Source organism: Perca flavescens, chromosome 22, assembly GCF_004354835.1.
Source record: "Perca flavescens isolate YP-PL-M2 chromosome 22, PFLA_1.0, whole genome shotgun sequence".
In the NCBI taxonomy this organism is placed as follows: domain Eukaryota; kingdom Metazoa; phylum Chordata; class Actinopteri; order Perciformes; family Percidae; genus Perca; species Perca flavescens.
Genome location: NC_041352.1, coordinates 17,838,353 through 17,859,449, shown reverse-complemented (window position 1 = coordinate 17,859,449; position 21,097 = coordinate 17,838,353). Strand labels below are relative to the sequence as shown.

The following is a 21,097-nucleotide window of genomic DNA, read 5'->3' as shown; positions in this document are numbered from 1 at the left end:
CTGTCCCCACTTATTCTGTATAGAAATTCAACAACGACTGGTGGATAGGACGCCTGGTGAAGGAAGGCTGTGAAATCGGGTTCATCCCCAGTCCAGTGAAGCTTGAAAACACTCGTATCCTCCAGGAGCAGAGAGCCAAACAGGGAAAGTTCCACTCCAGGTACAAACCCTCATCCGCGCCAAAGTTCTCTGTCACGGCTGGAAGGTTGTCTCAAATTATTGTAGACTTCTTAAGAGTTGTTGATCTGACGTGTGGAACGCTTTTTCTCTTTTCAGTAAATTGGGAGCCAACTCATCTTCTAGTTTAGGTGAAGTGGTTCCTAACTCACGGAAATCTACTCCTCCTTCGTCTGGTGAGTAGCTTGATAGGCAAATTTAATATATACTTAATAGAGTCTTTTAAAACAACTTTTAACCATTGAATTCAAGTTAAAGATAAAATGTGCTACCTAGATTTTTCATACGTTGTGTTTTTACCTGCAATAAAGTTGACTGTCAGTTATGTTTTAATGGCCAATATTGTAATTTTACATTTTTCATTTGCTGTCAATGTGTCGTAGCATACATTTTGTGCTACTGTCAATGAGAAATGTACCCCTTTACCTGTGACATCTTGTGTTCATCTGATGGCGATGGTGGTCTTGTCTGTCTGTGTGCGTAGCCATTGACATAGACGCCACAGACTTAGACCCCGAGGACAATGAGCTTCCAGTCAACCTGCGCTCCTCTAAAGCCAGTCCAAACACTGTCATGTCACCCCTAGCAAAAGAGAAACGAATGCCTTTCTTTAAGAAGGTAAACTCTGGACTACCAAACCCTCTCTTCTTCTTCTATCCGCCCGCACATCTCTTGACTAAATACCTGTGGCTGCTTGGCCTCACTCAGTGCCAGTCCTGTTTGTCTACAACACCGTCCTCGTCCCTCGGCGTGCACCCATCCGTTAGCATGCATGCCTGTTCTTAATCTCTCTCTTTCTCCTCTTCCGTCTCACCACAGCTAAGCAGAAGCAGAAGTCGGTAAGTCGTGGCGTGCAGTGCACCAGCTCACCAGGGTCTGGGGATTACCTCTGTGGTCTGAACTGTAAAAACCCTTTTTAGAGATTCAGCCCTGTACTGACCTCTCACCCTACTCACTGCTCCTGCAAACCTCTGTGTTGTGTTTGTTTGTGTGTCTGTAACTTGTGATCCTGATTTAGTGAGAGCTCCGTGTGAACAGCTTTTGAATAAACTAGGGAATATCTCAGTTTAAAGGAATAGTTCAACATTGTGAGTACATACACCTATTAGCTTGAGATGAGGAGATCAATAGCACTCTCATGTGTTCATGTCTTCAATATGAAGCTGGAGAAAGGAGATGGTTAGCTTAGCATTAAGACTGGAGATGGGGGGAAACTGCTAGCCTGGCTCTGTTCAAAGGTAAGATAATCTGCATACCAGCACCTCTAAAGCTCACTAGCTAACATAATTTATCTTGTTTGTTTAAAATATATTATTTGAATAAGCATATTTCCAAAAATGTGAACTATTCTTTTATTTTATTTTGGTTGTCACCATGTAATGCAGACAGATTCATTGTGAGTAACCTCTATTATCAGGTGTAATGTTTTGCATTTCAAATGCTGTTCGCTAAAGAAAAATCCACATCACAACATTGAAATAAATATATATGCAATATGCTGAATTTTTATTAAATCAATGCAAATCCACTAACACATCTAAAAACTAAAATCCAATTAAGTCAATTTAATTTTGTAAAACGCTCATACATGGAAGTTTCCCATGACCATGCTGACGTTAACCAAGTAATGCATAGTTGAACTTAGGCTACCAGAAGTATTTGTGCGGAACCACATTGTCCATTAATACCCTCATGTTAGTCAGCAGTAGTGTGCATCAGTTTCCACAACGTCCCAAGGGAAGAACTATGACGACAGCAAATGTCAGACAGAAAGAAAATGTTTAAAAGTGGAGAGGTGCAGGAGGAAGAGCAAACATGAAATCTACTCATCCCCTCATCATAAAGATAACAGACTGAGAGAGCAGCTTGAACATTAGGACAAATAGAGGAGAAAATAATTAAAAACAAAATACTGTGTGGTGAATTTAATAGTCAACAGTCCTTTAAGTAGTCAATCCTCTCTGCTTCCCAGCTGTCTGCTCTCCAACAGAGCTTCAGCTTAGATCATGCACTGTTATTGCACTCCAGTGTGCTGACATATCCAAACATTCAGATGCCTGGGACTCACAGCAGCATCAAGGCAAGTTTATTTATATAGCACATTTCAGCAACAAGGCAATTCAATGTGCTCTCTATAAAACAACAAAAGCATCAAGACACAGTATACAATACCGGGTTGAACTCATTGGAACCAATTTTATTTAAGGGCATTTGCAAGGGATTTCTGTGGCACTAAAACGGGAGCAGATAGCAGAAACTTCTAAATTTTATATTGACATTAGCCCAAAAATGTTTTTACTTGTTACATCATGGCTGATGCACCAATACCAATCAGGCTAATCTGAACGGTACAGCCCTAATTCTGTCGATCGACTGACTGATTATTCGACTGTGATGTTGATTAAAAACTGAGGCTGTTAAACAGACTGAGCTCCCACTTCGTCCCAACAGCAGTGAGCAAGTTTTTCTACCTGTTTCCTAATTTCTTCCACGTTTTTCAGTTGTAGCTTCTGTTGATCTACTGTGGCTTTTTCTCCCTGTCCGACTAACTTTTCCTGTCACAGTTTTCCTTTTTATTCTAGACATCAGAACCATGAAATGAGAGGATTTATCTAAAGATTGTAATCCCTCACAATATATTGTAGTTTACTTTAAGCTGCTTTCAAGTATCGACAACCTTATGACCTTAAAATTTGTGAAATGCCAAATCTATTATATATTGAAAGCTTGTGTTTTGTCGGGCCAGCTGGGACGTCCCATTTCATGGTTCACAATGTTCCAGTGCTTTTAAATCTAGTCTAGGTCATTGTTCCAAATCCCTCAAGTAATTTGTGATGTTGAGTGTTTACTTTGTCTCCATAAATGTGTGCAACTGTTTTTCTCCTTCTCTCTTAAGGCGGAACACATTCCTCCGTACGACGTTGTGCCTTCCATGCGGCCCGTGGTTCTGGTTGGACCGTCACTGAAGGGCTACGAGGTGTGTCAAAACTTTTCAAACACAACATGGCCTTTGTTGGGAAATTATCAGCAAAATATGTGTCCCCTTTCAACAGTTTTCTCTTAATATCTCCCTTAATTTCCGGTCCACAGGTGACAGACATGATGCAAAAAGCACTGTTTGACTTTTTGAAACACAGATTCGAAGGAAGGTAAGTTCCCTGTGACCTTTTTAAAACAATACAAGCTCATCCTGCTTCCTTCCTCATTCCTCATCTCTCTCTCCAACTCTATAGGCTGGTATTTATCTGTCCCCCGAGGTTAGCAGACGGAGTGTGTAACAAGTTTGTTTGGCCTGGAGATGTGTGCTGCTGCTTTAAATAGGCCCTCTCCATGTCCTTAATAGGCCATAGTGGGCCCAGAGCAGGATTCTCCTTACTCAATGTTGAGTCCATCCGCCCCTCCGAAGCAGAGAGGCCGTGAAGTTACACAACACTTAGATCCACTCAGACCACCAGCAGCTGCAGTGAATGCTGTTAATTCCCTTTTGAGTCCTGTTTTTAAAACGTGTTAACAAACGAAGGATAACTAGAACCATTTGGTTCTTAAAATGCAGTTAGAGATTTGATGTGTTAAGTGTGATTTATGCTTCTGCGTTAGATGTACGCCGTGGTTACGTCCGTAGGTGTGTGGAGACACGGACCCTGCACCGTAGCCTGATGTGCATTTCTTGAAAAATGTAACCACACGTTGCGGCGACGCACGTCGCTCGGCCGTGGCTTGGTAGCGATGCATTTCCCCCTACTCATCACAAATACAAAAGCTACAACACAAACGCAAATGCCACAACACAAATACATAAGCGACAATGGAAGTGAGTGACAATGGAAGTGAGCGTGTTGTTGAGAAATGGAGCTGGCGGGTGAGGCCGTTTCAGAAAGCAGGTTTAGTGAAAACTCTGAGTTTGTTATCCCTGAGATGAGGGAAACTCCAGCCCTCAGAGTCAGGGTTAGACTCACAGTTTGTTAAACCTCCTTCCTGAAACAGGGCAGGAGAACACTTCCGTTGTCACTCACTTCCGTTGTCACTCACTTCCGTTGTCACTCACTTCCGTTGTCACTCACTTCCGTTGTCACTCACTTCCGTTGATCATTTTTGCACACTTCCATTATTGTCATACAAATAGTTATTATTGTTATTCAAATAGTTATTGTAAGTGAATATGTTTAGACCGTAAGTAGTGTGTGCACAATTAGTGAGGTTTTCCCTCATGTAAGTAGATGGTGCAGTTTTAATTATAAGCCTAGTGCTACTAGTAGTAAACATTATGTTTGTTCTCTTCCGGTTCTCCATTATTGAGAATTCCCACTAGCCACAATATCTTACCTTACAAACATTTAACCAATGGGCAATTGTTAAATATAATTATATGTATGTATTGGGTTCACCCTAAGAACTCTGTTATGATTCAGCCCACACTTTTAATTTTTTTTTTAAGATTTTTTATGGGCCTTTCCACCTTTTAATGATAGGACAGCTCAGACATGAAAGGGGAGAGAGATGGGGGAAGACATGCATCACAGGTCAGACTCGAACGACTGGACCTTCTGCATTGAGGAATAAACCTCTATATAGGTGCGCCTGCTCTACCAACTGAGCTCACGGGCCACAGATTCAGCCCACACTTTAGCAGGTTTGGGTTTAAGGACTTGCTGCTTTGACCACTACCTTCAAAAAACTGTAAAATTCAGGTCAAATAATCAATAAAGAACAGTGATCCCCCTTACGTCTACACATATATTATTTTTGTTTTATCTCGCAGTCTCTGCTCTCTGTCATTTGAATTTGTTTTTTGGCAGCTGTTTGCTTTTATTTAATGTTTTTGCTTAATACTCAGCAAGAATACGTGTTTGTATTTCTATCTTATGTCAAATAAAGTCCATAATAACTCGTTAACCAAGTATTTTTCTTGTCCGTTGTTTCAGAATATCAATCACACGCGTCACCGCGGACATCTCTCTGGCCAAACGCTCAGTCCTGAACAATCCCAGCAAGCACGCCATCATCGAACGCTCCAACACACGATCAAACTTGGGTACGTATGTGCTAGAAATCACTGCAATGCCTGGGAACATCTGGTGTTTTGATTCATAATGTTTTCAAGGAGACCAGCTTATGTGGAAAAGGAAGGAAATGATTAAAGGAACTCTTGACAATTGTAATGATAACTCTCGATGGCCAAGAATGGCCTTGGCCAGTTTTATTTTGTTAGGAATGAAAGATAGTGCATAAATGCACGATAAAAAGTTCCAAGAGCTGCTCTGATTTGACTGAGGTTGATCTGAGTTCAGATGTGATTAGAATGAAACAGATTCCTGAGTCAATCTGAGAGGATAATCTTTCTATCTACACAAGCATCAGTCAGCAGCTACAGCAGAGGACGAAGTCCCAGGAGAAGTCTATGCTGGAAGCAAGAAGTGTATTTTATTACATTTTTTATATGATAACACAGAGCCACCACACTACAACTTGATGATTTGACCTCAGTCTTTTTTAACAGTGTGCTGTTGTCCCAGATAAAACTAATTTCTAAAGGAGCTTTAAGGCAACATCTCCTCCACCTCTACTGTCTTTTTAATGATACATTAGGACAGAGCCACATTAAGAGCAAAACTTTTCTCCATATTTAACCCAAAGCTTTTTCGTAAAGTAGCTGTACTCAATATTCAGAACATTAATATAGCAGTAAACAAATATTTTTTCTATGTAAAGATATAGTGGAGTAACAGCGTCCTGAGCAGAGAATGAAGTCACACTTCCTCTGTGTGTGTTGTAATCTGAGCTTGCTGTTCTTTGTTTTGATAGCCGCTCCGCATGCCCATGCTTGTTAGTGCACGCGAGTGACTTGTGCGTCGGTATCTGCCGCCGAAGGACGTGACAAAGTGTCGGTATTTGACTAGTTGACCACTTTTTTTCTAAATATTATCCAATACAGACCCTTAATGCGAGAACTACGTGGAGTCTATTTAGCCAATTACTTAAAATATCCATTTTAACAAGCCATTTTGTGCTCCCCAAAAGAAATCTGCCAAAAGATCAGGATTTGTATGTTTCTGATGCAAATGAACATTTACATGAAATGTTATGAATCAAAAGCGACATTTTCTTTATGCGAGTGAAGCCTTCCTTTCTTCAAGATACATTAAATGATCTTGCATCTCTGGCATATTTTAGCAGGAAAATTTTAATTTGTGAATCAGCCATAGTCTGAATGAGCTGTTAGGTTGGAATGTTTCATGTTAACAGTTTACTTTAGACTTTGTCGTGACTGGAAGTCATGAAGCTTGGCCATGATTCTTCTTAGATTGGGAATTGTGCCCTGCTGATATTTGTAGAATAGTTGTTGCAGTCACGATGTCATCTGTTCGAGTGGGGGTTGTGTGATGTAACAGTTGGTATTTGTTAGAGGTAATAGAACATTGCTCACTTTTCCTCTCAGAGCTATTAGTCTCTAAGCCTGGTCCGTAAAGTCATGATGTGTTTTGAATATTTAAGTTTCTATGAAACCAGCATAAAAGCATAAAAGTCAAGAAATTCAAACCATATCTAGTAAGTAGGTAAAGAGCTTCACAAAAAACATTAAATATCAAACTGCACAATAGTAATAAAGATCAGAGCAACAAAATAGAATTTATAAAGAAAAAAAACATCTGACTTCTAATTAATGAACTCCAGTTTCCATAAAGAAACAACCTGGAAGTGGCTGTTCTTGTGAATAAAGAAATATTTGTGTAATAACTTGTGAATTGACTCTCTCTTTCTTCTTCAGCTGAAGTCCAGAGTGAGATTGAGCGGATTTTCGAACTGGCCCGGACGTTACAACTGGTAGTTCTGGACGCCGACACCATCAACCACCCGTCACAGCTGGGGAAGACTTCCCTCGCCCCCATCATTGTCTACGTCAAGATCACCTCTCCAAAGGTGAGTTAAATGAACGGGTTTGATGCAGCGACAGAACCAATCACTGTAAGTTAAAAGGAACCCTAGCTGTGATTTTAAATACAGCATGTATACAGCAAATGTGTGAGGGGACTGAGTCATCACTTTGACCTTTAGCGCAAGTAAAAAAGGCTCATGATTCAGTGATCAATAAAAACAGAAACATTTCGGTCACATAGAAAATGAGAAAAAGCTAAAGAGGGATGAGATACAAGCTTATAATTAAAATGGCATTAGTGTGAATCACACTCGAAGTGAGCTAAATTAAACCGCTCTCTACCACCTACCCCTCAATCACAACCTGCTGCCATATCATATACAGACATATTTTTTAAGTTATAATATAACTGTTTAAGCAGTGGTGGAAGAAGTACTCCAGTCATTTACTTAAGTAAAAGTACCAATGCACCAATGTATAAATACTCCATTACAAAGTATAAGCCCTACTTAATGCTAACTATCGACAGTTGAGTTATGCATTGTGGTAAAAGTAGGAGCCAGGTTTTGACAAGTAACATGAATGTGTAAGTGACAACTTTACTGGTGGAGTACTCTTTTAATACTAATGCATTGATGCATTTTAATATTGCTGGTGGAGATGGAGCTGGTTTAACTACTTAAGGTACTTTATTCCAGCGATTCCTTCCAATAGGTTAAGATAATCTGAAGGGTCATGATATGATTAATGGGGTTGCAAAAAAACGGATTCTGTTCTGCTTCATGAATTTCAAAATTTCAATTTTTTGACTTCTCTATTTTTTTTTCTTTTTGTAAAATGAATAAATAAAGTATTTTACTATGTGAGAAGTTTAGAGAGGAAATGTCTTATTGGTGGAACTAACAAATGAACTGTGACAATCACCCTCAACTAGACAAAAGCCAAAAACATAGTTTTATTTTTTTTAACAATGCATTGTGTTTTCTAAAATGATCATATTTTTTTTTTTTTTTTTTTATGTGAGATCTTAATCTCATTTCTCGGGAGTAAATGTATTTAGTTACTATCCACCACTGCCTGTATGGGATTTAACTTCAAAGGAAGCTATCTTCTTTGTCTCTGTCTTTTTGTGTAGTATAAAACTTCCATAGACTTGAATATTGTCCACACAAAGCCTAAATTCAGTTTTGGTCAAATAAAACTACCATGACCTTGCCTTATTTGCCCTCAGGTGCTGCAGAGGCTCATCAAGTCCAGAGGCAAGTCTCAGGCCAAACACCTCAATGTCCAGATGGTGGCTGCTGACAAGCTGGCTCAGTGCCCTCCTGTAAGTCTTTACAGTGGTCCCAAATTACCAACCACAAACAACCTGCAGTTTTCTCTTTTAGAGATGGTTTTTGGTTCTAGGTTTTAGTTACATGTATATGTGAAATCAGATTTTGTTTTTTGTTTTTTAAAGTGTAATAACTCGTGCCAGTTCTATTTCCAGTTCTGTAATCAGCTTAGTTATTATTTTAGAAAATGAAGCGAGCAGCCCAGGCTTGTGAAAGTGCAGGCTTTATTTAATTTGAATAACAGTCCATATCTTTAGGGAATTGCTGTTGAAGACTTTCTCAGAATTAATGCCTAATGCTATTTAGCGTTTAATTCAGTAGGTTGATTCTAACATAGCTCTGACATTTTGTAAATACATGTATAAAGTTCAGTATGATATCTTTATAGATCATTTTAGATGTCTAAAAACAGTCCTTGAATCAAAGTCTTCTATTGTTAAAAAAAATGTCCTTTTCCTTTCCATTTCCTTTAACCCTGTCTGCAACCTTGTCCCCTTTCTCAGGAGATGTTTGACATCATACTTGATGAGAACCAGCTGGAGGACGCTTGTGAGCATATGGCTGATTACCTGGAGGCCTACTGGAAAAGCACTCACCCCACCAGCTGCAACCCACCCAACACACTGCTAACGAAGCTGCCCACAGCCACCCTGCCCTCCAGCCCAGCCCCGGTCTCCGGCGTGCAGGTACAAGAGCTGAGGCCACAGGGAGGGTGGGGATACCTGTCGCAAAGCTGTGCAGATGAACGGGAAAGGACAGGAAGTGACAGGGATACAAAGGGAGAGAAAAAGAAAACCTGCAATAAATGAGTTTAAGGATCCGTTCCAATACCCACACTTATGGTCTTATTACTTCCACATAATGAACAATAAACCGATACAGTCACATTCAAGGGCTGAGAGTTATACAATTATACAGCAATTAAAGCTAGTTAGAAGCATGCAAGTCTACTTAAGTAAAATAGATATTCCTTGATATTATTTTGAATGGTAGGGAAGGATTTTATTTCTCAAAATTATTGATAAAAATATAAGATATTTAATATTTATGTGTGCATCTGTCTCATCAAGAAGAATAGTTTTTTTTATTGAGCAATAAACATTTGCTGATTTTCTGCTGTAACTGTGTAGTGTTTGGACACGAAGAAGAATATTCAGACGGAATTCAACATATGATAAACTTTAACTTCCGTCGACTGATTATTGTTGCTCCGTTAAACCAGCTTAGAGGTGCATTACTGGACCAGTGTGGTGCAGTAGACTGTGGTGAATAGTGGGATACTCGTTACTCTGAAAACAGCTCCAAAGCAGTCCAAGTGTGGATTAAGTGTATCGTGGGCTGGCAGAGGTAGACAGGAAGTGATCATGATTACCTGAAACCCTTGATTTCAAATGCAATTAATTTACTTTTCTTACTAGTGAACATGTCTTTTTTTCAAAAGCGTGTCATGCAGGAAAGTTTGTCATTGTCATGGTATGAGTCTGTATGGTGTAACATAACTTTTCAGCTTATGTCACATATCTGAGATGCTGTATAATCCCATAACCTCTACCCCTCTCTCCATCCACTGCCATCACAATGGGAAATGTAAGACTGAAAATGTGGAAAATCCTGATATTAATGAGGAGCAGGAGTGGGATTGACATGTGATTGCTAGTGTGGTGAGTGTGGAGAGACCATTGGATAAATGTTTTTTAGACTTCAGGTGCCAGAAATACATAAGAGGTCCATCTTGGTCCTGCAAACTGAAAACACCTTAAAGTTTACTTTTACCTTTCCTCCTCCAGGATTCATTAACCTTCAATGAATGGTTCATGAATATTCAAGATGCATTGTGTGTGTGTGTGTGTGTGTGTGTGTGTGTGTGTGTGTGTGTGTGTGTGTGTGTGTGTGTGCTTTCAAGTGCATATATACAATATGCACCGGAACAAGGGTGAAGTGAATATTAATCTGCATGAGTTGTGTTTGTGTGTCTTTGCAGTGTATTTTCTTGCTTTCTGTCACCCGACTGACTGACATGTGTTACTGACCTCAGGGCAGCAGTGCAGAGCAGAAAGGAGAGAAAGCATTAGTGGAGAGAAAGGGCTCCAGAGAGGATCACCAGCACCATCATCACCATCACCACCACCACCAGAGCCAGGACCAAGCTGATGCTGATGCGGAGGCTGAGGGGGATGGGCTTGAGGAGGAGAGACCTCTGAGGACAGAGGCCTCCAGGAGAGTCCAACACATCCACCACCGTTCGTCTTCCACCCGGACTGAGCAACACAACCACCATCACCACCACAGCAGCAGTCGAGGCCGGGGCCTCTCCCGGCAGGAGACTTTGGACTCGGAAACCCCCGAGAGCAGAGAGAGCCGAGAGAGCAAGGACTCTGCTTATATCGAGCCGCGCACTCAGCTCCTCCACCAGGAAGAGGAGGATGAGGAGGAGGAGGACGAGGAGGAGGAGGAGGACGAGGAGGAGGATCTAGGGGAGGGGCACCCCCAGCAGCAACAGCGTTATGAGCCACTGCCCCACCGGGACCACAACCACCATCACCACCACCACCATCACCGCAGTGGGGCGGATGAAGCCGGCCACAGCACGGGACACCACCGCTCAAAGGAGCGTGAACAGGACCATAACGAACGGAACAAGCAGCGCTTGCACCACCACCGGCCGGCACGTGACCACCACCACCACTACTACGACCGGGACAGAGACAGGGACCGAGAAGGGGAGGTGGCTCCTAAAAAGAGGGGTGACGCAGGAGAATGGGCCAGAGACTCCTACATCCACCAGTGACGGACCAAAGCCCCCCTAAAGCTCATTTGGAACTCCCAACCGTTCTGTTCTCCCATTGTGCTGCTATACCCTGAAACCACAGCATCCTATTTATGTACACTTCCTTTGTAAATGCTGTTGCATCTTTTTAAATGGCAGGATTTTGATTACATAGATACAAATATAAATATATAAATATATGTATGTGTGTATCTATGCATAGACGTTGTTTATGTGTGGATATGCATGAATATTCTCAAATATGCATATTTTAAACTTGTGTTTGATAAAGCATGACACAAAAGCAGAATTTTTATTCTGTACTGAGCTGTGCTTTCTGTGATTAGCATTTTTATTTTTTATTGTTTTTATTACTTTTTCATTTCTTGCTACCACTTGAATCATTTGTTCCATCAGACTACTGCTAGGGTTGACTGCAACGGTTGACTAACCAAGGTATTTTGATGCTGTATTTGCAGGTCTTTTGTTTTAAAAGAATAGTTTGTCAATTTGAGAAATAAGCTTCTTTGCTTATTATTGCTCAGTTACCAGTTTATTAGGTACACCTAGCTAACACAAATGCAGTTTAATACAGCAGTCCTGCAATAAAGCCTACCATTCTGTTTTATAAAACTTAATCATCATCTTGGAGGCTGCAGTTTGTGGTGCTGTTGGATTGTATTATGTATTGTTCTACTGGCAGGCGTTACTATTATTTTGTCTACTCCATTTATATCTGAGGGTAGTCTAAATAACCGGAACAGGACTGTTGTATTGGACTGCATTAGGTTTAGCTACCTAATTAACTGCCAACTGAGTCTAGATGAGAAGATTAATAACTTATATGTGAGGTAAATATGAAGCTGCAGCCGGTTAGCTTAGCTGGAAACAGGGACACATGAAGGTAAAAAAAATCTAAATTAATATCTAATTAACACTTTATATCTCATTTATTTAGTTGGTTTTTTTTTACAAAAATTGAGGTCTAAAAAAAGTTGTGGTTTTACGGCAGGGCATAATTTACTGTGAGCTAACCGGCTGCTAACGCTAGCTGCAGGTTCAGATATGAAAGTGGTATACATTTTCTTATCTAACTCTCAACAAGAAAGCTAGTAAGCATATTTCCCAAAGTGTCGGACTACTCCTAAATTTTATGTTCATCATTTATTGCTTAGTTCCTGTTTTAAATTTTGCGTCTATGATTTTGGGCATTCGGTTTTAACATATTTAAGCCTCCCTCGAGGTGCACCTTAGTCTTGCCTTACAAGACGAACTAGTTCCACAATAACTTCCTCTCTTACATGCAATACTGTTCTCTTTGTATGGGTCCAGAAACATTTTATAACATTGATACACCCTTGATTCTGCACTTTTACTGATTCACATTGGTTTCAAGTGAAATTTGATATGACATTGCAACTTTACTGTCGGTCTACCGAAACGCCATCATGGTTCATCTTTTTTTAAGTCTGACACCCTTTTTCTAATGAATGTTGTTTAATTCCCACTTTAACTCCAGAATATAAAGGGTATTCATTTTAGGGATATCTTCTTCAATACGTTCCTCACAACAAAAATTAAAAGATGCATTTGCAACTCAAACTATTTAAAAATGTTTACCAGACAAAGATGGTTTTGTCTTTTGCCATTCATTCACTCCCCTGACTAACAGGATCCATTTTAAGAGTCAATGACGTTGGATCATATTTAAACTTTTCATGTATTAATTCAAAATTAAATTGAGCTCACTCGTGCCCCTCTGTTTACAAACCCACCCTGTCCCTTCACTCTGTATGGTTTTGTCCGGCAATTGTAATTATAAAAACAACTCCATTATTTTGCTACATTGGTAGCAATACAGATTTTCTAACAGTGTACATGTGTATGTACATAATGCATAAATATAAAGAATAAGGTTGGCAACAAAGGACTGTCGAGGGGGGAAAAGGATTTGATGTATGCTTTGTCAGAAGACCCAGACAGAGGAGGAGAGCGGTGTCTATAAATAGTCGTCTGAAACTCTGCTGAAAAATTGAGGTAGACTCTCCGGCTTGCCTCCTGAGTCGTCATGACAACATCGACATTGATGACAATACTGAGGGGATGCATCTAAAATAGCTTCTTCACAAACACACGCCTCTAAAATAGACAAACAAGTATTCACAGACATGCAGCTGATGTGATCTCAGAATTGTGATATTGTTAAACACCTTCAGTGCAGTAGTGAAAAGAGCAGCAGTCTACATACAGTGAAATGCACAGATTCAGGGAGGTAACGTGCAGTCGGCTGGCATTTCCACACAGATGTGTTTAGGTGGACTTTTAAGAGTCTAATGGTATTCCCCGGAAGAGGGAATGAGCTGAGGTCATTGTGAAAGTCTTAAAAATGCTGCATGTTGGGAGAACCGGCCAGATGTTTGTGCACTGTTGGCATAAATCTATAAATTCTGTGCAGTTAGTGGACACCCATAATTCAATTTGCACTGAATAAATTAGTGATGAGTATTGTAATTTGTATTTAAATCAGTGTTTCATAAGTGTAATCCAATAATGTGCAGTTGCTTAACAAACTTGAAGAGAGAAAAATCTTTTTTTAAAGTTTATTATGAAAGAAATCAATTTCCTTCTGGTGAATGAACTACACAAGTCATCATTTCTCTCTTACAAGCCGCAGAAGTCTTAATTAAGAGGTCCCAGTTGTCTCCACCACTACTAAAAGACGCTAAATTGTTAATACCTCTCATGACCTCTTTCTGCCCGCTACTTCCTGATCTCTAAGATGTAGCGAATCCACTGTGACCATGGCAGCTGTGTCGTCACTGTTGTTATGGCGATGCAAGCACTGCTGCGTTTGCCAATACTCATTCAGTCTCCATCCTTCCCCACGTGCCTCCACCCCCTCCCTCCTTCCCTCTCTTTCCCTTGCACTCTCCTCTCTCCTGCTCTTGTGTTTATAAAGCCTATCCCTATATGGCCCGCAGTTTTAGAGAGCAGCTGTTAAGAGGCAGATGCTGTAAACACCACAGTGAGTGTCTTTGTCAACACTGCCTCGTCAAAGCACACACAGTGTTATAATATAAACACTATTGTTCCCGTCTGCAGTCTCTGGTGCGAGAGCTGATGATGCTGGAAGAGGAAAACATGCCCTCTGGTCAGTTTTTCAGGAACTTTGCAATAAAAAAGCCGATAGTGTCTCTGTCGGCTCTGCAGGGGAGGGGTGCTGCCGTTCCTGCCTGGTCCCAGCTCAGCTCAGGACTGAACCTCTGGAGAAGGCGCAGCTGCTCAGGTGACAGGCCGGCTCCCAGCATGCCTTCTGCGCCGATGTGAGGCTCCTGAAAACAAGAGCGTGATTTTGGTGAGGTTTTCCTAACGTCACCCTCCATATTTGTGAGTCTGTCCACGTGGCTAAAGTGTTTTTACCTGAGGCTGAAGCGTGAGGCAGGGGAAGGTTTGGAGGGCCCAGGCTACCTGCTCCTCATTCTCTGCTAGAGTCACTGTGCAGGTGCTGTACACAAGAACCCCACCTTTCCTCAACAACTGCACTGCCTGCAATACATTAAGACATTTTATTAAAGCAGCCAGATCAATATTTTTAGTATGACAATGTGAAAGCGGTTGCTCATAGTGATGAATTCTCCTCAGCTTAACAGAGCATAATAGTTTGTTTCAGCTCATTGTTTTCTTTTCATGTTCACAACTTTCCTGCTTTGGTTCACTCTCACTGCTCTCATAGCATTGTTTTTGGCCAAGGTTTATTAAAATACCACTGTACGCTACCTGTACCAACAGCAAACAGTTACACTATCTGGTGAACATAGTGAAGCACTTAGCAAGTGAATAATGGACTTTCATTCATCAGGTGGCCAGAAACACGACTCCAGCTGAATGACAATGTTGCTTGTTAACTGCTGGATGTGTAAATAAGCAACTCTTTTCCAACAAGTTCACCATATCAATTTAACTAGACTCTAGATGCTGAATAACTTGCGGAAATGCATGTAAACACTGAGGAAGCACTATATGTCAGCGGGATAAATTATGTCCTCTGCATTGGACTCTAATCTCCCTTTAGTGATCTGTTAGCCATAGTTGAAGCAAAGGAATATACTTAAAAAAGAAAACATTCACAAACTCCTGACTCACTTTATCACTTCAGAGCTAAAAGCTGTACCTCTAAAAACATTTTCAACACCCAATTGAGTATCAAATCATAGAAAACATTTTGTGTATAAATCAAAATTGTCAGTATTACACCATCAGTGGATTGGGTGTTAAAAATCAGTCATATCATTCACAGCTTTGATCAGAGGAAAAAAACTATATTTCACCTATAAAATGTGAATTCAAGCTGTAAATCACACAGCAGTATAATAACAGCCAAATGCTGCCATCTATTGGTCAAAGTGATTTGAATAACGATGTAATGTGAAAAAAAAGGGATGTCAAAGTGCTTTCTTTATCTGTGTGGTAAATCTTACAGCATGGAATAACTTGCGCTGCAGTGGCTGGTAGGAACAGATCTCCTTGAGGCTCCAGGTACAGGACATGCTGGGTCTCTGTCCGAGGCCACTACAGGGGGCGTCCAGCAGAACCCGGTCAAAACTTTCAGGAGGGAAGGGAGGTCCTGGAATATGTTCAGAAACAGAAGTTATATGTATGTGTGTGTATATATATATATATATATATATATATAAATAATATATACATATATACGTGTGTGTGTGTGTCCGTGTGCGTGTGTGTACTGTCAGTCTGTACCTTCAGCTTCCTGTGCCGGGTCGCTGCTCACAGCCTGAGTGCTGTTAAAGCAATAAACTTTGATCGACCGTAAATGCAACATTTGGGCGTTTTGATGAATTCGATCGATCTTATTTCGGATCCTGTCCAGCGCCACGACCTCGCCCTGCGTGAGACAGAAAGAGACCGAAACTCATTAACAAGGAACAAAAAGCATCAGTTATACAGTATTCAGATCCTTAAAAATAAATTCAAAATCGTACTCTAGTAAAATAAGTACTCTAATATACTCTGCCCTCTTTATATATATATATTATTAACACTGATGTAATAATGTGTGAGCAGCATTTTTGTTGTTGCCAAAATGAAGCTGATTTTAAATACTTAAAAACCTAATTTGAGTCCTAAAAACCTTGTTTTGCAGTGCAGTAAGAATATTTCAACCCGTGAAATGTTATGGAAGCCGGTCGTATGGTTTAAATAACATGCAAAATATGCAAAGCAATTTGTGACTATAGCAGTCGGATAAATGTGGTGGAGTAAAAGTATTAAGCAACATAAGAAATGTTCAAGTAAAATACAAGTACCTAAAAACTACTTCAGTACAGGACTTGAGTAAATGTACTGTAGTTAGTACCTTTCCACCACTGATTATACCTGTAGTTTAATAACATACGATGTGGCCTCATTAAATCCAATAATATATACAGCTGAAAGATATGATTAATGACACAGAAATCTTTATTATACGTTTTACAAAGGTTGTATTTATTTCAGGACTCTTCTACTAGATGCATTTACAATTTACAGCTAATTTTATTTTTCCACTACACTTTTGTTCTTTGTTAAATGCCTATAACTAGCTTAGCATGTGTCTTCTTCATGGAGGACACAGAAAAAAACGTCCAAAAGTCCACAGAGGAGAGCTATAGCATGAATGAGCACCTCCTATTCTTAGGAACAATGATTTTCTAGATCAGTGGTTCACAGTCTTTTTTTGCTTCTGTCCACCTAAATGTCTACATATGACCTTTCAGCACAAGTTTAATAACTCTATGAGCAGTTTCTTAAATAGTTTAATGTGAATAACTTTAGAAGCCTGGAAGGGTAAAATTATCAGTACTTAATTATTAGAGAAGAGTCAGGAGAAAAGTGTAGAAGAAATATGTTTTTGATTCTTTACAATCCCATTTATCATCTTATTACCTATAAGATTTATCTTGTGACAACTTTAGGGGGCCCAGATCCCTATTTTATTGGATCAGGCTATATACAGTACCATATGTGTACATAATAGACTGGATTCTCAGATTAAAACCTTGAAAATAACTCTGTTCCCTCGATCAGCTAACATCTGCAGCTGAAGCTGTAGAACTTGTACCTGATCCCTCATGAGTGCAGCGATGTGGCAGGTCTTCCCTCCGGGTGCAGCACACATATCCAGGATCCGTTCTCCAGGACGAGGCCCGAGAACATGTCCCACAACTACTGAGGGAAGGTTCTGCACAACATGGAGAAAAGAATACGAGAAGAGGCAAAACAGTGTCCACTCTACGAGTGCATCCCTCCGTTCTGCTGTATTATTAATTTAACAACACTTTTGTAACATTAATACATACAGTACACATACTTACTTTATTGTATATTCTAATACTATAAATACCTGTAGGAATGCCAGGTTGGGTAGAACACCATCAAAGGAAGGACTTTGGTAAAGTGGCTCTACCATCCGAACACCTATTCCCCTAAAACAACAGACGACAGGGACTGAATACGTTTTCCTTCATGAATTTTTAACCACACAATCACCATGCCTGTTTGACCCAGAGGAAGACTGGAGTGCGGTCAATACGCAGTTGTCTTGTTTTTAATCATGCAGCCACCATAATGTTTTTTTTAAATTTTGGACCTTGACGCAGCAGTGTGCTTTGACTTTTGTCATTTGCATATATTTATAAAACAAAAACAAAGTCTACTTACTTGGCAGGTTCATCTGTGCAGAAGATGCTGGAGCGATCTATTTGAGCGACTCCGTTTCCCACAAACACTTTCTTTCCCTGGAAGCTCGTGGCTCCTCGGGTGCACCGACCCTCCAAGTCAGAGAGGACAGACACCACATCTCCAGCCTTCATGTCTAAGAGCAAAGAAACGCAGCACAGGTTGATTTCATGTAAGAAAACACACTATGATGTCCATTATAACAAAATATGTATTTAAATGGACTTTAACAAGAATCTGTCTTTGAATCTTACACTTGGGGCTGGCGAGAATCCCCGGGACGAAGACATGAGCACCCCGCAGTACGGCACTGCCACACTGAGCACCAACCATCACCTCTGAGCTGAGCTGCTTCACAGGTCTTACAACACAAGAGAGAGGGAAGTCACACACTTCTACATCCGCCTCAGTGGACTGTGGCAGAGTATGGATGGTTTGGATGCTGGAGATACAGCATAGTGTATATGGCATGCATGGACAATTCTTCACAACCTTTTCAAGCGTTTCCTTTGTTTGATTGTTTGTCGGCAGGTGTGTCAACAAAAGTTAAAAGAAGTTACATGCAATAATACCACCATTTACCCCAAAAACATTTCATTCTATGAAATTCCATGTGGGTTTGGCCTCAGGAAACACTCTGCAATTTAAGGCTAAGTGTGTACTCCGTAGAGCAGATTCAAATTCGTCTGACATTGTTCCAGCATTCCTTACATACCTTGGGCCGTCGACGGGAAGGAGCAGCACATCTGGAATTCGCGGGTGAGGAAGAATCTGAACGGAGACCTCCTCTGCTGATGAGGTGCACATCTGCTGCTTCAACAACAACAACAACAACAACACACTGAAGGATTAGGACTCGACTGACCACCACTGTGGGTACTTTCCTTGCTCCCTCTTTCATTCTCACCTTTTTAAGCTCTTCTCCTAACTTGTGTCTGATCTCTTCCAGGGGAGCGAGATGAGTACTGGCCCGAACACAAGTGTATGAAGGAGGGTGAGACAGGCATGTGAGCAGCTTCTGGAAACGACAGTTTGCCTCCTGATGGTCAACTGCAGCTAACACCTGATCGCAAACAAGATGATGTTAAAATTATTGGATTAAACAATTAGAAAAATCTCAAGAACTTGATTGATTTCAAGTTTCAGCCTTTCAAATTTAGCATATATCCCTAAAACAGATATTTTGCAATTTATTCAAGTAAAAATAACAATGCTGCCACCTGAACTAACATCATTCAGGTCAACATATTAAACAGAATTACTAAATAGTTCCCAGGACCACAGCTACTGTGGAGAACATCAAGCAACATTGTGCGGTTTGCTTTCTACAATTACACAGAAACATCAGCGAGAAATGATATCAACATGCTGGTGTAAAGCCAAACGTTTCTTAGGGAGGGTTTTACTAGACTTCAGTTTATCTAAAATCTAAGCTAGGCTGTGAAGGTTCCCGCATCATCCCTGTGTTATCTTTTCAACTGAAAGAGAGGAAGAGCCTCTTTTTTTAATGAGGCGTATTTATGATTATCCAGAAGAGAGAAATCACTTCCAAGAAACACATTTAAACTCCTACTGTACCTCCTTGTTTAAGAAGACACTCTTGAGATAATCAGTGACTTCAGGCTTCAGGGAAATCCTTGGAAAAATAGACATTTCTTCAGTCTGAAAAAAGAAAAGTATCTGATCAATAACAGAAAAGTAAATGAATCTTAATTGATGAACTGCCGTAGGAGAAGATGTGGTTACCGTTTGGAGCCCCTGTTGTGGTTTAAACTTGCTTACAGTCTGGTGGATAATCAAACACACATTTCTTTGCAATGGTTTATTCCCACAGTACAGAGGCTGATGTACTACTACTACTACTACTACAACAACTAATAATAATAATAATAATAATAATAATCATCATCATCATAATCATCATCGTAATAATAATAATAATAATACTTTACCCACAGAACTCAAAAGGGGTAATATCCGGGTTCATTTTAAACTCAAGTTGCAACAGTTTTAAAATAAGTAAAAGTCATGTTTGATATGGTGTTTGTTATTGAGGTTTATGGTAATTTGATTTTATTATTGATTGTAAATTGTTAGCTTGTTGTACATCGTTTATGTCTTGTTCTGTTTTGTATGCATTTTCTTGTAGAGTTGTGTATTTTTTTGTTTTTTGCAAGTTATCTTAGGCTGTAAGGATGGGTAGCAATTTCAGACATGCAATTAAAGGAATGCAATAAATACACAGAGTAAAACAATTAAAAAATAATTCGTTATTAAATAATTTTGAGTGATTTTAATGAGCTAATTTAGCCCGTAAGCGGTTGATCCTTCTCCACAATGTCCGTCTATTATTGACACTATCTGAATGAAATGTAACAAATGTGCGATATTTAAATAACAGAATCCATGTGTGGTAATAATAACCTGAGGAGGTGCTTTCTGCCAACATTAAATCATATATTAATATAGGCTACCTACTTTACGTACAAACGGGTTATATTTATAGTCTAAACGCTGGTAGTCAATCCTATTTAACATATCTGCTTTTAATATTCATAATCAATGAGTGATCAGTTAAATGAATAGGCTAACATAAGTGTGACAGCGATGTTAAGGCGTTTTTAATCATCTTTAGATACTCACGTTCTATGGAGGCATGGACCGCTGGTGTTTTAACTACTACTTCCGCGTACGTCACTAGTTAGTCATATGACACTGGTTGAATTCATAAATCGAAGTAATGCCGCCTGTTGATCAGCAATACCTGTATGATGTTCTTGTGCTTTATTAGATATACACGGTATATATATGTGCTGTATATAAACATTTAATACATGTTTTGTACACACTATAATACAGTTATAAGCAGATAAAGGAACATTTTAAGTGCTTATAAATATACAGGATATAACTTCTCCTATAAAGACATATATTTTATTTTATTACCACTGTGTCCAACTATATTGTCATTCATTATAGTTACTGACAAATACATAAATAAACAATTATATCTGTTTCCAACTACATTATAGTTGTACAGTTTATATACTGCTCATAAATGCTGAAGTGTTGCCTCACTTTCATCCATGCACATGCAAACAATACTCCCATTAAAAAAAAAATCTGTACCAAATTATAAATCATAATAACCTCTATTTGTCATGTCTTACTGTTTTGTGTTATTATCTGTATATTCTGTTACATCAGTCT

At 39.7% G+C, this 21,097-nt stretch overlaps 2 protein-coding genes across 10 annotated transcripts in view; one reads left to right on the top strand and one right to left on the bottom strand.

The window, feature by feature from the left end:
* Positions 1-12,924, top strand: part of cacnb2a (calcium channel, voltage-dependent, beta 2a) — a 72,418-nt gene extending 59,494 nt beyond the window's left edge. For 6 of the 7 annotated variants that reach the window (XM_028568782.1, XM_028568777.1, XM_028568778.1 and 3 more), the window contains 10 exons: positions 24-160; positions 277-353; positions 662-795; positions 3,074-3,154; positions 3,268-3,326; positions 5,100-5,209; positions 6,944-7,095; positions 8,283-8,378; positions 8,889-9,071; positions 10,421-12,924. In XM_028568782.1, the coding sequence (XP_028424583.1) occupies positions 24-160; positions 277-353; positions 662-795; positions 3,074-3,154; positions 3,268-3,326; positions 5,100-5,209; positions 6,944-7,095; positions 8,283-8,378; positions 8,889-9,071; positions 10,421-11,173 (1,782 nt within the window). In that variant the 3' untranslated portion in view covers positions 11,174-12,924. Of the gene's footprint in view, positions 1-23; positions 161-276; positions 354-661; positions 796-996; positions 1,017-3,073; positions 3,155-3,267; positions 3,327-5,099; positions 5,210-6,943; positions 7,096-8,282; positions 8,379-8,888; positions 9,072-10,420 lie in introns of all 7 variants that reach the window. The other variant, XM_028568780.1, reaches the window with a different exon arrangement.
* Positions 12,925-13,746: 822 nt separating this feature from the next.
* On the bottom strand, positions 13,747-20,623 carry nsun6 (NOP2/Sun RNA methyltransferase 6). Of its 3 annotated transcripts, none has more exons than XM_028570038.1 (12): positions 20,531-20,623; positions 19,466-19,549; positions 18,795-18,950; positions 18,603-18,700; positions 18,142-18,248; positions 17,870-18,023; positions 17,553-17,634; positions 17,271-17,390; positions 15,911-16,055; positions 15,631-15,776; positions 14,573-14,698; positions 13,747-14,484 (listed from the first exon to the last, which is right to left on the bottom strand). In XM_028570038.1, the coding sequence occupies exons 2-12, from the start codon at positions 19,538-19,540 to the stop codon at positions 14,305-14,307; spliced, it is 1,389 nt and encodes a 462-aa protein (XP_028425839.1). In that variant the 5' UTR covers positions 19,541-19,549; positions 20,531-20,623; the 3' UTR covers positions 13,747-14,304. The 3 variants fall into 3 exon arrangements, with proteins under 3 accessions (XP_028425839.1, XP_028425840.1, XP_028425841.1); XM_028570039.1 differs by having other exon boundaries at positions 18,603-18,697; XM_028570040.1 differs by having other exon boundaries at positions 18,603-18,694.
* Between the last annotated feature and the right edge of the window lie 474 nt (positions 20,624-21,097).